Source organism: Electrona antarctica (genome assembly GCF_951216825.1).
Source record: "Electrona antarctica genome assembly, chromosome: 11".
Classification (NCBI taxonomy): Eukaryota; Metazoa; Chordata; class Actinopteri; order Myctophiformes; family Myctophidae; genus Electrona; species Electrona antarctica.
The window spans coordinates 38,528,697-38,544,009 of NC_136792.1; the positions used below are offsets into that span (position 1 = coordinate 38,528,697).

The window sequence follows — 15,313 nt, forward strand, 5'->3', positions numbered from 1 at the left end:
AACCATCTTCCATTTGTATCTGTGTGTATGTGTGTGGGTGTATGCCTCTGCTAGCTGCTACTGTGTTATGAATGGACACATTCATCAATCTTGTTGTTATGGGATTTTTTTTGCCCCTCGCTCATAAATGATTTGGTCCATTAGGAATGTTTCCTGTCATCCCCTCCCGTTTCAAAAACATATACTGTAGACCAGCAGAAGCTAGGGCCTGGAATAGAAGTATGATTGCTCCATCACCCTCCTGAAAAGGACAACTTTGGTTTCATGTTTTAGGTTATTAGAGAAAGTACGAGAGTGTAATTGAATAGTATTTATTTATTTTTTCCATTTGCTGCTTTTTGTTTTAGCGAGGGCATTCGAACAAGTGGCTATGCATTTTTTTCCAAAAATGTATGGCAATTTCATTATTGTTATTTACTATAGTCCTACTAGATCCCAGGACATTACATCTGGCCACAAAAGATCACAGGATCTACTGAATGTGAAGGGGTGTCGTAGGCTCAATGTCAGTTTGTCATCCCATGATATTTTGTGGCCAGATGAAATTTCCTGGGGTCTAGTAGGATTATAGTAATACTACTAATCGCCGTAAAACGTTGTAAAAAAGAAAATTAGTTGAAAGAAACGAAATAAAGCAGCAAATGTAAAAAGATTAACACTCATCTTTCTCTAATAACAACCTAAAACATGAACCTTGGTTGAAAAAACGTTGGCCTTAAATATTTAAGTTATGTAATTTGACTGTTCCCTCGTTAGATGTCATATAACAGGCATAGTACTAATCATTCAACTTAATGATCATGCGAGAGGCGTCTCTAAGCATGCGAGATTAGGCATTTGGGGACGATAAAGATTATGTATTTGGGACGAACAGAAACATTAAATATGCCTCTGTAGGCTGGCACACTGGCTAATTTAACTCTCTACACTGGTCGTATCTCTCTGTGTAACCTAAATATACTTTTCACCTGTCTCTTAGTTACCCCAACACACCACGACTGATTGGCTTCATCATCTCGCACCTGGAATAAGTGCAGCAATGTGTGCACTGATTTAAACATTTAGTTGAAAATCATTCATATCCAGCAAGCGATACAGACTGTTGTACAACATTAACAACATATTACACAGGCTTTACAATTGGCTTCCTTTGAAGGTCCTGCTCTGGACGAGGTGCATCGGCTGAAGGAATAACAACTCAATGAAAGGTATCACTGTGTCCTCTATATCTGTCAGTGTGGAACAGAGCTTAACGTTATGTCAGGACGTGCAGTATGACCAACAAAAACACTGGACTCCACCCAAAGGGAGGAGATCTGCGGTGGCCAGGATACAGTCCTCTGTGTGTGTGTGTGTGTGTGTGTGTGGGAGAGAGATATGTTCGAGGATGGCTCAAGGTTACACACACACACACACACACTGCAGCGTCACACATCCTGTCTTTACACAATACCCCCAGCTGACAACGACACAAGAACGGACACGCAGGTACACACGTTCAAACACACACACACACACACACACACACACACACACTCAATCATACGTGAATTATAAATCATTCGTAAGTAGGACACGCACACACAAAACACAAACTAAACCACTAAACTTTCTTACGGATTATGTGCTTTAAGAATTGTAGAATTTGTAGCTGCTTTCTTTCTAAGTTGATCTTTTTTGTAATCTCTTTAATGTAAAGCACTTTCAGCTGCATGTTTTTTTTGCCAGGTGCTTGAAAAGCATCCTGGCCTACATTCACTACAACCTCTAGTAGCGACCGTAGTGGACACTTTTTCATGATTGGCTGCCTCTCTAAGCCAATGGAGACTTACCCATAAAACCCATAGTCTGAACGGCATGAATCCCATACTCTGAACGCCGCAACGTGAAGCCATGCGTTGAGGCAGAGGCTGCGGCACACAAACTGATTATACTGTAGATGTTCATAAACTAAAGCTTTCTGCACCCGGCAGTTAGGACTTGTTTTATGAAAGGTAGTAAGTAAGTAAGTAGCCTTGCCGAGCCATGAGGCCCATAGGGCAGGAGCCTATCTCCTGTTTCTGTAGCGTGAGGCAGCTTGATGTACAAGTACACCCCCTGGACATGACGCTAGTATGTCGCAGGGAAAGGTGCCATACAAATAAAGTTGACTTTATAGTCATCATTACGCCCTCAAAGGGCAAAACCCTGGGACACAAATACAGTTACACACATGCGCAGACAAACGGAACACATAGACGCAACATGTTCCGTTTGTCCAGGCCGTCAGTTGTAACAATATCAATACAGATGAAATTCAACTCCAAAATCTTACACTCCCTCGCACACACAGTCACACACACACAAGTCCATTTCCTCTCTCCAATTGTGCTGACTCTTGACCTCTTAGCCCTAGGCTAGAGGCACTGGGCCTCTCTACACTGCACAACAAACACACCACCACTTCACACACTGTCCCAACAGCGTGAATTCCGTTTGTGTCCGACTCAGGCAGACATAGGCATGGTAACGCCCCGCCTGCCTGCGATTGGTCTACTGACACTGCCCGTCTTGACTGTCCTCCGAGACGCGAGGTTACTCCGTGGTGAGATTGAGAAATAAATAATACAACAAGAGAATGACAGCTTGGCACGCGCGATAGAATGCAGCCTTGTAACTAACTTGTAAGTTTTATTTTTGTAGAAGAGGCAAACTTTATGCTGTTTGCTTTGATTGAATACGCATGTTGTACTATGATTTGATTTGGGTAAATAAAGTGTTACTAACACTTTATTTACCCAAATCAAATCATAGTATGGCGTGCATGTTCAATCAATTATTCCTTCAAAGCAAACGGCATAAACAATATTAGTTTGCCTCTTCTACAAAAATAAAACGTACAAGTTAGCGTTCTCTTGTATCATACCATACTACTTGTATTATTTCCCACCACGGAGTAACCTCGCATCGGACTATCCAGGCATCCAGCATATCCACCTCGGACGGAGCTCGGAGGACAGTCAAGACGGGCAGTGTCGGTAGGCCAATCACAGGCAGGCGGGGCGTTACCATGCCTATGCTCGGACACAAACGGAATTCACGCTGTCCCAACACACCACCACTGTCACCTCACAAAATGTAATACCGTCATCACACAACACAACTTGAATGATAAATGGTGCATTTATATAGCGCTTTTATCCAGGCACACCCCCCCCAATTCTGGGGGACTGTGGGGGAGCCTGGGTTCGAACTGGGAATCTCAGTTCCCACCCGGCCGCTCGACCAGCCACTCTACCCCTGTCCCCTGAGCCCCTGTCCCCTGAGCCCCTCTCCCCTGACATACTCATGTCAAGGACTCCCAGTATGATACGTATTTCCCCCCCCCCCCATCTCAAAATATGTTGTTCCACGGACTAGAGTTAAAAACGTTTGCTGTGAAAGAGTGTATATTCAAAGATGTGCATGCATACATTAACAATTTTTCAAATATAGCAGATCTACAAACTCTTAGCGCAGGGATCGGTGAGCTTGTAGATCGGCTATTTTTCAACAGATGCGTTTAAAAATAATGGATAAAGTGGTTAAAAGCTATAAGGTGAGAGATCAAATGTGTCCTCAGGTCTAAATGGGTTAAAACACTGTAAACACCTCTTAACAATGTCACTCACCTTAACACGGCCTCTTAAAATAGTATTACCACAACACACAAGTAAGAAACAACATTGTACACCATGACTGTAAGCCTGCCATAATAAAGTACCAAAGTCCTAACTTCATGTAATAGAAGAACTGTGTTCCAAAAATAAAATAAAGAAAATCAGTGTGTGTTGCTTAAATAGATGTTTTGTGAAAACATTTTATTCCAAAATGTTCAAAATATAAAACTACAGTAGCTACAGTGTTTTCCAAACAGGAGAGGAGCACACAGTGTGTATGTGTTTTACTCAAGTGGCTGCTGCTGGCAACTTGTGAGTGTAATGTTGGATTTGTGTAAAGGGCGTTTCGACAAGCTAGATGAAAAACCAGTGGCGTGCAAATTATGCAGCATAACGTTTGTAAATCTCTTACAAAAACCCTAATAGTCACATCCCTCATACTGGTTATCCCATAAATCATATAAAAAAAAGAAAGAGCACTTTTAGGCTGTTGTGTGGGTGATGGTATTGTTTCGAACATGTTCTGCAGTCATAGTGTCACATCCCTGACACCCTCTCCTGTGATCTCACCCTTACAAACTACACTGTCTCTATATAAAGTTTAGAGTAGTGCCCAATCTCATTATTTATTTGGGGTGGTGAAATAAGCCATATTGGTTTGCTTTGATAAAACTAAGTAACTAACCTGTGGCAGGTTACAAGTAACCCGTGGCTCCAGACATGTGTGGCAGGTTAAAACTGTGAGGTTAGGTTTAGGGTTGGGTTTTGCGTAGGGTGTCAGACAAATGCCTGTCGGACTGTTAGTATATGTCAGACCAAACACATGCACTCGCTTTTAGGCTAGTCACATCTGCAGGAAACTTTGTAAACTGAAATTTTGCTTCATTTCCTGCTCTGACGTAAGAGATGGTCACATGCTGTCCTAACAAAGCACCACAGGCGTTTCCTGGTAGGCGAGACCAGGAAGTGAACATTGACAGAAAAATGACAACGATGTCATTTTTCTGTGGTTTGTATGGCTTCAGGACTGAAGCTGTGTTCAAAACATGAATACATCTGCCATCAGAATCTGTAAGATACTAGCGTGTGTCTACAACAACACAATATTGACATGTATATACAGTATTTGTACATGGAAAGTTGGATAGAATGGATACCCAGAGTAGACTTCAACACAATGATATATTTCTACCCTAGTCACAAGTCTTCCATCACAGCTAGTCTCTCCGGCTGAATGTTCCACTAGGTTCACAGCAGGGGCAGAGTTTACAGTGTAGTATTAATGACGTCTGTACCCATAATGCATGCCACAATGGTTCATTGGCCCTTTAAAGGCACAGGGTAGCCCAAGATAGGCGAGGCGAGGAAACCCCACATTGTATCCTCATTATTAACTTGGCATATCCTGTACGTCAAGTTGGTGTTAATCGGACTATGTCATTTGGTTGGGGTATAGTAAATCCGGTTTAAAAGCTTTAATTGAATCAAGCCGGTTTTGAGTTCCTTGGCATCTTTTTTAAGTTATGAAGAATCCTACTATTCCCCCTTGAGACTTTCAGAAGAGTCCTATTGTACTTTACCAAAGCCACCCATTAATTGTGTCAGTACATGCATATACTAGCTAGGGTGAGGTGTTAAGATAGACCCAAAGGATTTAGAGTAGACAAAGTGTCTAACCTGTAACTTCAACAAATGATGCAGAGGTCATAATGGCACCTCAGATCATTAAAAGATTTAAAGATGGAGTGCCGTGATTTTTCTCCCCCCTAAAAAATGATCATCAGGTATTATGATTATACTAGGAAGATTTCTTTCAAAATAGTGTACAGAAAGTGTTAAACTTGTGTTTTTATGTGGCCACACCCACCAGTTCATTAAGGGTGCGTTCGGAAATGCGCACCGGGAATGTGGTCAGTTTGTTGAGTGTGGTGGGCGGTGACGTCACAGTGTGCCTTATTTACGAACGACCACAGCTGTGACGCATTCACACCGCCGACACCGGACAACCAGTAGTTGTACGCTTTTATATTGTTCCCCAAGCACCAAGATGATGATGAAAAAGGCAGTTTAGGCATATGCCCCTATGCAGCTCAAAACGCTGTTAAATAACACAATTTGTTATAATGGAGGCCCTAGGATTGGTTAAAAAAAAAAGCTTAATCCAGTTAATAAACTTTGAGGTGAAATCAAATGACTCCAGGGTTTAAGAAGGATTTTGCTACTCCACCCTGTCCCTGTTTAAGCCTTCTCTGCATCCAAAGAAAGGTCAGCTGACTTATTCCAAGAATGCCACATGATATTATCAGTCGTCTAATATTATCGGCATAGCTACACTAGGGCTGCATCTAACAAGTTATTTTGGATAGTCGATATTAATCCACCGATTATTGAAATTAAATCAAGTAATCAGATTATGAATGCCACAATTACTCGGTGGCTCTTATTTAATATTTAGCCATCAGCTTTTAAATTTCCTTTTAAAGTTCCAGACCCACAGGAGAAATGAGAAATGGAAAAAAGTTACCGTGTGGGGGTCCTTCTACTGTACCCTCTACTGTCACTGTACTGTACTGGCACACCCGAAATCATCATATATACAGTTAATATGTGCGTGTGTGTTAGGTTGCGCACAAATGGTGAAAAACAACCACTCAAAAAGAAAGAGAATCCCCGCCCAATAGGGGAGGGGTCCCCTCCTCATATTTCTGTCAGAAGCCGTTGAGGGCTGATTTGCTAAATTAAATATACACAGGTAGACAGTGATGATGGCTAGGCTTCCCTTAAGTAAAGAGGCAAGCCTATGATCTCCTCAGTATTCGTCATGTCCAGCAACTCCACCTCCTGGAGGAGACTTAGGAGTCAAGAGTGTCTGTATTTCTGGCTTATTATTATTATACCTAAATCTTGTGTGCCATGGCCAACATAGGGGATTTAGGCTTAGAGTATATATGAATAGAGACGTCACCCGAGTTCTCCTCCCATCCACTTGCATTAAGTTGCTCAAAAGCGCATGAGGCGATTTCACTCCTCCTTCCTTGTAGGAACAGAGTGCATTCTGGGATTGATTGGGCCAAGAACATGAACGCGCTGCCATTGCACTGAAACCGCGTTCACGTGTCATCATGAACGTGCGCAATGATAGTCAACGGACCAGCGCGTTCATGTGTTTGGCCCACGCTGCAATAATACATTCGCCCACTATGTCCATTGCGCCTCAGGGTTTCCTCCGGGTGCCGTCTCTATTCATATATACTCTAAGGATTTAGGACAACCACCTGACATCATAGGTCAAATGACAACAACTTCCCTCCCCTGGGATGGGCTGGCCTGGCATGGCCTGAATCGAGTATGCAAAGTGCAACAGGATCGTCCATCCGAGGTGCATACAGACTACTAAACCGTCCACATTGAAGTTAGCGATAGATGAAGACCGAGATAGAGAAAAGTACTGTACACAGAGAAACAGAGGGCTCAACTGTAGACAGACGGAGAGAGACTGAGCTAAAATGTGGGCACACAGACAGAGTGCTACTTTCACTGTTTCTCTGGAGGTCTGCCAGGTTATTCAGCATCTCCCTCACCCCAGGGCATCGGTCACCAGACCAGACAAAAAGATTTATTTTGTTGAAATCAGATGCAATGGATTAAAGTGATGAGTCACTCCTGAGTCTCTCTCGCATCTGTCTATCTCTTCACCCCTCTCTGTGAGACACATCGATTGTGTTATCTCACTCCCTCACTCTTCTACCATGCCTGTCTGTCTCACCATGACTAGGCAAGGTTTGCATAATGTTCCACTGCACAACCTTCCTCAATGGTTCCTCGCCCTCGTTCCAAAAGCAATATGCGTTTTGTCGGGAAGGATTTTGTTCTCTACAGTCTACACAAGGATTAGCACTGAACTGACCTAGTCTCCCATGGTCTTACATCTTCAATACCAGCAAGTCAGTATGTCTGTCCTCAGATCAGCTAGGCTATATTGCAAGTCTGTGGCTGTCACGCTTTTCCTTTTCTTATTTTAAAACAGTTGTGACCCAGACATTACATGTCTAACATTTAATCCAACATAATAGCACTGGCAATGTGATGAATTGGTTGAAACAAGGGGTTTCTATACTAGACACATCAAAGCTTGTAACTCTGTTACAGTCTCGTCTCCCATGCTTGCTTCTCTTGTACTGTCTAACTTTTTCTACTGTCTGTCCCAATAAAGAAAAAAACTGCAGAACCAAATGGCCACTTCCCTTTTAATAAACAGAAAATACATTTACAGGTAGGTGACACAATTTCAGCCGATCAGGACAGAGTAGCTATTTATGAGCTCAATTTTTCCAGTTACAATTTTGTCTCCTCATTTCTTTGTGTCATCACTTATACAATTCCACTTGTTTAATCTGTAGATTCCTGACTGCGTTCGCTATACTGATTGGATAAAATTGGTATCCCAGTTTCATTTTCCGAAAATGCATTTTCTGTTTAATAAAAAGCTAGAGAGACATGGAGACTCCTGTTACTGAACAAACACTCTATAGCAATGAGTACTATCACAATAGCTTTTTAGCACAAAGAAAACCACGTACACTATAACACTCTGAGGCCTCTACTTTGATGGTGATGAACTGGCACAATCGGCCGATAACTATCCAGTGCAGTGAGTTCCACACAGGGACATTCCAGATTCCCAAGTATTGTGAGCCTAAACCGTCACCATGGATGTCACATTCCTGATGTGGACGTGTCCGTCAACAGTTGACTAATTTGTTCTTTCAAACAAAGAACTTTTGAACAAAAATTACATCCCTCTTCCCCTTTATTAGGTGCACCGCGTAGACTAGATTCACCATACAGTTTGCAAAATAAAATAAAATATCCTCAACACCACACAACAAACAATGAAAATAACTCAGTCAGCAGACCTTTTGCATATATATTCATACATGGGAGCTGCAGCATAGATGCACAAATGTACACAAACACAGATATTGTGTCATGATCACATTTGTAACTTATGCGTGTGAAGACACAACAGAGTAAGGCGACACCTGGGAGCCTACAGAATGGAAGATCCCCATTACGCAATGCACACAACTATGTTTGTGTCCAACAGTGTATGTGTATGAGTCCATGTTTGATCCTGTTTATCAGTCTATCTGTATATTTGTGGGCATTTGTGTCATTTTGGCAGTATTTATATGTGCATGTCTACATGTTATGCGACAGTGAGCTTGTTTGTACATGTCCAGATGGGAACAGAAGTATGAACTGATAAGCGAGTCTCTAGTCTATATAATTATTATACAATTGTTGCCAGGAAAGCAGCCTCTTATGACATAACATCTGAATATCATCCAAATCAAAGCAACTTTGTGAATAAGTGTCACTGTTGATGACAATCAATTAAAAACTGAACGTGTCTGTGCATGCATCCACTGCTAATATGTGCAGGTAAAGCGCATGGATTTGGTTGCACTTTTTCAGCAACTAGACACAATTACGGATACACCTGCTGTGATGTGCCCAACTGATTATTAGAACAGGCTACAGAGTAGCTCCAATGGAGAACTTGAGGGTTTGCGTGACTTGCTCAAACAGTAAACAGTAGTAAACAAGAAGGCAGGGCATCACTATCGCCCCCTTCATTTCCCCCATCAATCCAGGAATGCAAAAGAGTGACCTTCAATTCAAAATGTCCTTTTCCAACCTTGTTACACCCATAACTCACTCTCACTTCAGTTGAATTAGCTGGCTTGAAAACAATGCACCGAAGCTTGGCTTTGTGTGCCAGAAAAGCAAATGTCACCTACCCTCATATCATGCAGATCGTACAAGGTTAAACTCGAGTCGCTGAACCATTTGATTAAAAGCTCCAAGTTGTTTATAACTGGACCAACTACTAACTGCCATGTTCAAAGGTGAACTCAACTGAATGCCACCAGGGCTATCGGAAAAGGCTGCCAAGTTTTGGCTAACAAGTCAGGGCAGCGCACTAATGAACCTCAGAAGCTGTCACTGTTGTTGGGGAACACAACAGTCCTGTTCTACCAGGAAGGACCCATTGGTTTATTGACAAATGCACGCAGTATTACATGTGTGTACATGTGCGCGCACACATACACACACGTTTATATTAGTCGCACAGATTTCATCCAAATCTCATGCAAATCGGTACACATGACCTCTGTAGTCATGTGATCACGACGAATCTGTTGGATTTCTCAGATTCTACACTGATTGGCTAAGATTGCCTTCCAAAGTTTAAGACTGCCCGTTTTGTTAGCCTGACACAAATTTTCATTTCGTTTCACTTCATTATTGAATCGCCAGAATATATTTTCTTAATGGGCGTGGCTAGCGATTCAGGGCTGGGGCCAGGCTACCGTTTTGTACAAAATGCTGCAAATCATAAATGCAGGGCCCGAGTGCAGTGAAACTGTGCAAGCATATTCCCACTAGGCTGAGGAAGCACTAGCCACTTTTTTCAGATCAGCCTCATGGTGGCGCTATAACAGGCCAAGTCACATGCACCGATCTGAATAAAACTTTGTATGCACTATGCACGAAACACAGTTTGCACAGTCTGTACACTCCCTAAAGCCCAAGGAAAAACATCTGGCCGGCATTTTTCAATTCTGCCTTTTCGAGCACCACCAGGAGGCCCAACACTCTTTTTTATATTAGTCCTTCAGATTTTATCCAAATATCAATCCTGGTGGAGACCTGTGCCCCGAGGGGCACTTCTTCTGGTTTCCAAATATGGTCGGTGAATAGCCGAATAGCAAGCTTTTGTGGTTGAACTCAATCGTATATTTTCGCCAAATGTTTGCCCCAGAATAGGGACACTAAGGCTTCCCCATTTTGGGCATCTTATTATACATGAAAAATCCATCGACACTAATTACACTTTATAGTAGATACTGCAGCAGATCTGCAAGATGAGCTTGCACTAGGATAAAGTAGTGGTAGGGTCAAGACGAGGACTTTTGAGGCAGAGATGAGAGTACCAAGAGAGTAGGTATGCTTAGTCACTGACCACTGGCAGCTGGAGAGGAGACCACTGAATGAGGGAAGAATACACAAGACAAATAAAAAATTTTTTGGAATATAACTGTCTGGTCTGACTTTGATCTCAGCTCTTCAGGCACAGGTGTGTTTGTGTTGCAACGAGAAGAGGAAAATAGTGGAGGAGAGGAGTGACTCAAATGATGGTTGAGTGTACAAAAACATAACTGCAAATAACTTTACACCTATAGCCCTGTGATGTGATCATGTGACAATAAATTGAAGTTGTAGTTGAAATCCTGAATAAATAGATTATTAACTTGTATGTTCCGCTTTTCTACAACATATTCAGATTATTTCCTAGTTCATCATTTCCCATACATATATCCACTGCGTCTTTCCCATGGAGACAATACATGAGGAACACGATACAGTCTAGCATCATTTAATTACACACATGCCTTCTGGGAGGCCTATGCACAGCAATGTGATAGGACCCTCGCAGGAGAGGAGTGTCAGTTTCCTCCTGCTCAGAACCCCTTCTTTTCACTGTGAAACGTGTGTGTGTGTGTGTGTGTGTGTGTGTGTCTGGTTGGTTGTCTTTTTGGAGAGAGAGAGACAGTGCAAGAGAGAAGGAATAAAGGGAACAGTGTGTGTGTGCGTGCGTGTGTGCGCGTGCATGTATGTGTGTGTGTGTGGAAGACCCCCCTCTGTTGCCATGGTGAGGTTGCTAACAAGTGTGGCTTGTGACTGAGAGAGCAAAGCAATCATTCTGCTGTCTGACTTAAAGCTTAACGTAGCTTTTTTTTCTCCCCTACTGGCTTTATAAAGAATTCCCATGTTTAATGACTCAGACAACTACTGTGCATATAATTTCTCTTACAATGCATCACACTACAAGACCATGCTCTGCTCTTGGAAAACTGATTTGGCCTCATCTGAATCAACTTCCAGACTAGACTTAAAGTACACAAAAACATACAAGTAAGGAATAGCAGTGAGTGTTGTTAGGATAAAATGCATGCTGTATCTGGACTGGCCAAACAGACCACCCCCAAGATTCACATCAGATGATGAAATATCTTCTGGATTTTGCCACATCTAAAAATGCTATGGCTCTGGGTTTGTGCCAGGATGGATCATAGGAAATAAACATCTGACTGTGATAGCTCACATTCAGTCTGACACTGGAGTATGGAGACAGAACTGGTGCAAGATCAGGAAGGGAAGCCAGTTAGCTATGTGGTTGGTTTGGGGATTCCTAAACTCAACGGTTTGAAAAGGGGGGACTGGACAAAGCTATTCAATTAATCCAGACAATATTAATATACTGTGTATACCCCTGGCTGGTGAAAGGGAGAGTTTCAGTACTACGTCTGATGCATGTCACGGCATGCTTCGCGGACCACCTGCCTAATATTATTAATGTTGTGCCCATCCCAACTTCATCCCAACTCTCTCCCCCAGTCCCCGACCGAGTACAACTCAAAATACATACAACAACATCAATACTATGATCTATTAAATCGCATTACCCACACTGTACATCATTTGGTGTTTACATAATATTCAAACGGGTAAGGACTAGTTCTATTAATTGAGCTTCATACTGACTATACCAACACAGCCCATTAATGAACAACACAGACTTACATCACCAGTCAATGCAGCCCTATCAAATGCACACAGCAGTAACACATTTGCATGTGTTTTAATGGTCAGCGGTCCTCCCGATATGGTTTCGTTTTCAAGTCAATGAAAATGAAAGTGTTAATACCACAAAATAACATTTTTGGCAGGATAGAATATATGGGGCTGGGCTACAGTGAGATGCAGATAATATTTCACTCTGCTCTTTGGCTGGCAGGTTCTTGTGCTGATAATAAAGACATCTATCTGTCATAAGTGGTAGTCAGGATGATGGGTGTACGTCTGTCAGTGATGTATGCATAATTGCATATAACAGGCATACTCAGCTGTGTGAGGTATTCAGTTCTGAGTTTGATAAAAACAAAACACACATTGTCCCCCCCGGATAAATTCTTCCACTAGTGCTTCAACCAAAAGTCCTATTTCTGTTGCATTTTATAGAGAGATGTTCTTGAGACAAGCTGGCCTAGCCTGACACAGCACATTGTGCACCGTTGTTTCCCCACTGAGGTGCACCATGAATTTGTGAAACAAATTAGAAAATAATTGAAGAATGCCTGTTCAAATTGGGCAAATGTAGGACAGACCGATAATGAAAAAGAGGCCCTCCTCCCCTTTTAGAATGGTGAGTTTGACAACGAAAGGTGAAAAGATGGAGGCCAGGCGGAAGGAGGCTGAACAGATACCGTATAGGTGGATTAGGGGAGAGGGATAGATGAAAGGTCTGCATCAAGAGGTGATACGTGGATAAATAATGTATCATGTATGTACCAACAGAAGAGAGATGAGGCGAATGTCGATAGGAGGGATGGGTCATCATGGGTGTGTGTGGAGGGATGGGTGGCATGGAGAGGTGATGAGAGAGTGGGGAAAGACATGGGTGGGTGGAGGCAGTGGCACATAGAGAGAGGGAGGAAGGTCGAGGGAAGGGTGGGGGTATCGATGAAGAGAGAAGAAGGATGGGTGGATGGATGTATTGACAGAAAGCTTGTGGAGGGGGCGGAATGGATGAGTGGATAGAGATAGGTATTTCTTACATCAAAAGCATTAATTATTGATCGCCTCCTGGCAGTTACCGTTTCGTTTACTGAAGACAGACATGCGCATTGGGGACACCGGTAGACTTGAGGTGGTCTGTTTTTTTAGACACACATTCATGGACAATATGTACTTTATGCCTGTGCTAGTTTAATGGAGGATAAAACGCCTAGGAAAACTGACGTTCTTTTCAGCGTGAACGACCATAGAGGCAGGCATCAATGCACATTCACTAAAGGGTAGCCTATGGCCTTTCTGCCCATTTCGATCGTCCCAAATGAGGAGATTAACGGGTCTACCGTGGCCTTTCTTGATTACAGCTGCTCTCTCTATACACATGGCAGACTAGACTATAAGCCCCGGCCCGCAGAGATTTTAAAGGGACAATAAAACGTAATGTTGGTGTGTGAGCTGAACTGAACGCCCAGTTTTATACTTACATGGTCCGTATTCCGCTCGATCCCACCAGGCAGTGCTGCGCGTGAAGACATTGTTCCTGAGTGATCTTCACTGTCCAGCCACAATAATAATAGTCAATATGAACGGGATTTTAGGAGTACTGTCCTGTTCACGGCGGTGGCCGCAAAGCAGCACCAACAGCCACACCACCACCACCAAGTCTCAAGTCTTTCCACTGCTCCTCCTGGGCAGTCGATGCCTCTTCTTCCAGCCCAGTAAAACCCGGGGTTGCTATTAGGGAATTGTTAGGTATGTCTTATTATACAATCCACATTGTCACACAGTCTGAAGGCAGTGCCGATCACCGTGAAAATGATACAGCAAAATTAGACGTGTGAAACTGGCTGAACAATTGCGTCCTGTTTACATCCACTTCATGTCTGTCTGATGTTGTAGTAGTAGGGAGAGGCTGTCGAGAAGACCAACCAATAAGCCTCATCTTGGAACATTAAAATAATAATAACTCAAATAGATTTCCTTTTCACAGACTGTCGTACCATCTCAGTTTGTGTTTAATAGTATATCCTCCCGTTTTGTCCTTCGACCCGTGATGATCATGGGTGTATCTTCACTCAGTGGCCAGAAGGAGGAACGAGGGGTCTCACATCGTCATCAAGAAGAGGAACCGATTAAAACAATCGATGAAACAAACAACAGCACAGCAATATTTTCAGAAGCACCGTGCGCCTCGCCGCGACCATGGACTCGTATTAGTTGAGAAAAGATTTTTCAGGTTGACATGGACGTAGAGTCTCGCACAAACACCAGGATTTCATCCGTTAAACCACGACGAGGAGGAGTTGGAACCAAACATCTCAGTGCAGATTAATAAAGGCCTTGAGAAATGAGAAATCAATGGCAAATTGCGGATAAAGGAACGACGGATGTGCGGTGGTGGTGGGGTGACCCTCTCGGCTGTAGTATCAATCCCATCGCCCTGCTTCCAATTCATTCATTGGCTTGTTAAAACTTACTTTCAACAAAAAGTAAAGCATTGGGCGAGGAGGAGGAGAGAGAAAGTATAGTTGTCTGTCTCGTAAACATTGCGATTACTGGAACCGTCAGAAAGCGGCAGCCCCCGGCCCCCCCAAAACTGTCGTCTTTGACAAGAGAGAGCGAGAGAGAGGGGAAGAGGACGTCTGAATGGGGATAATAGGCAGGGCTGCTGCTGCGTCGGTAGCTCTCTCTCTACACGCGGCCGCGCACAGCCGCACACACATATGCGCGCGCGCCCATCCCCCATGTTCTTAAAGGCACAATCACACCATTGATTGAGACAGCCAGCAGCTAGGCGGCTCGCAGTCCTTGGTCTGTTTTATTTTTCTCTCGCCCCCCTAGTGGCGAAAAATAAAACTTCTGGGAACTCAGATTACTGTCTACTGCAGCCTCAGCCTGCTACAAAGAAATGTAAGAAAACCTACTGACCGTGCCCGTTATTATAGGCCTACCCAATATTTGTGACTGTTAAGCCCAAACCACACCAGTTGCAACTCCTTGGGACAAAACCGTTTTAAGGTCAGACAACCACA

At 43.1% G+C, this 15,313-nt stretch overlaps 1 protein-coding gene across 3 annotated transcripts in view; it reads right to left on the reverse strand.

Moving 5' to 3' along the window:
• Positions 1 to 14,987, reverse strand: part of mark4b (MAP/microtubule affinity-regulating kinase 4b) — a 72,730-nt gene extending 57,743 nt beyond the window's left edge. For all 3 annotated transcript variants that reach the window (XM_079513397.1, XM_079513396.1, XM_079513398.1), the window contains exon 1: positions 13,766 to 14,987. In XM_079513397.1, the coding sequence (XP_079369523.1) occupies positions 13,766 to 13,816 (51 nt within the window). In that variant the 5' untranslated portion in view covers positions 13,817 to 14,987. The remainder of the gene's footprint in view (positions 1 to 13,765) is intronic.
• Positions 14,988 to 15,313: the final 326 nt, after the last annotated feature.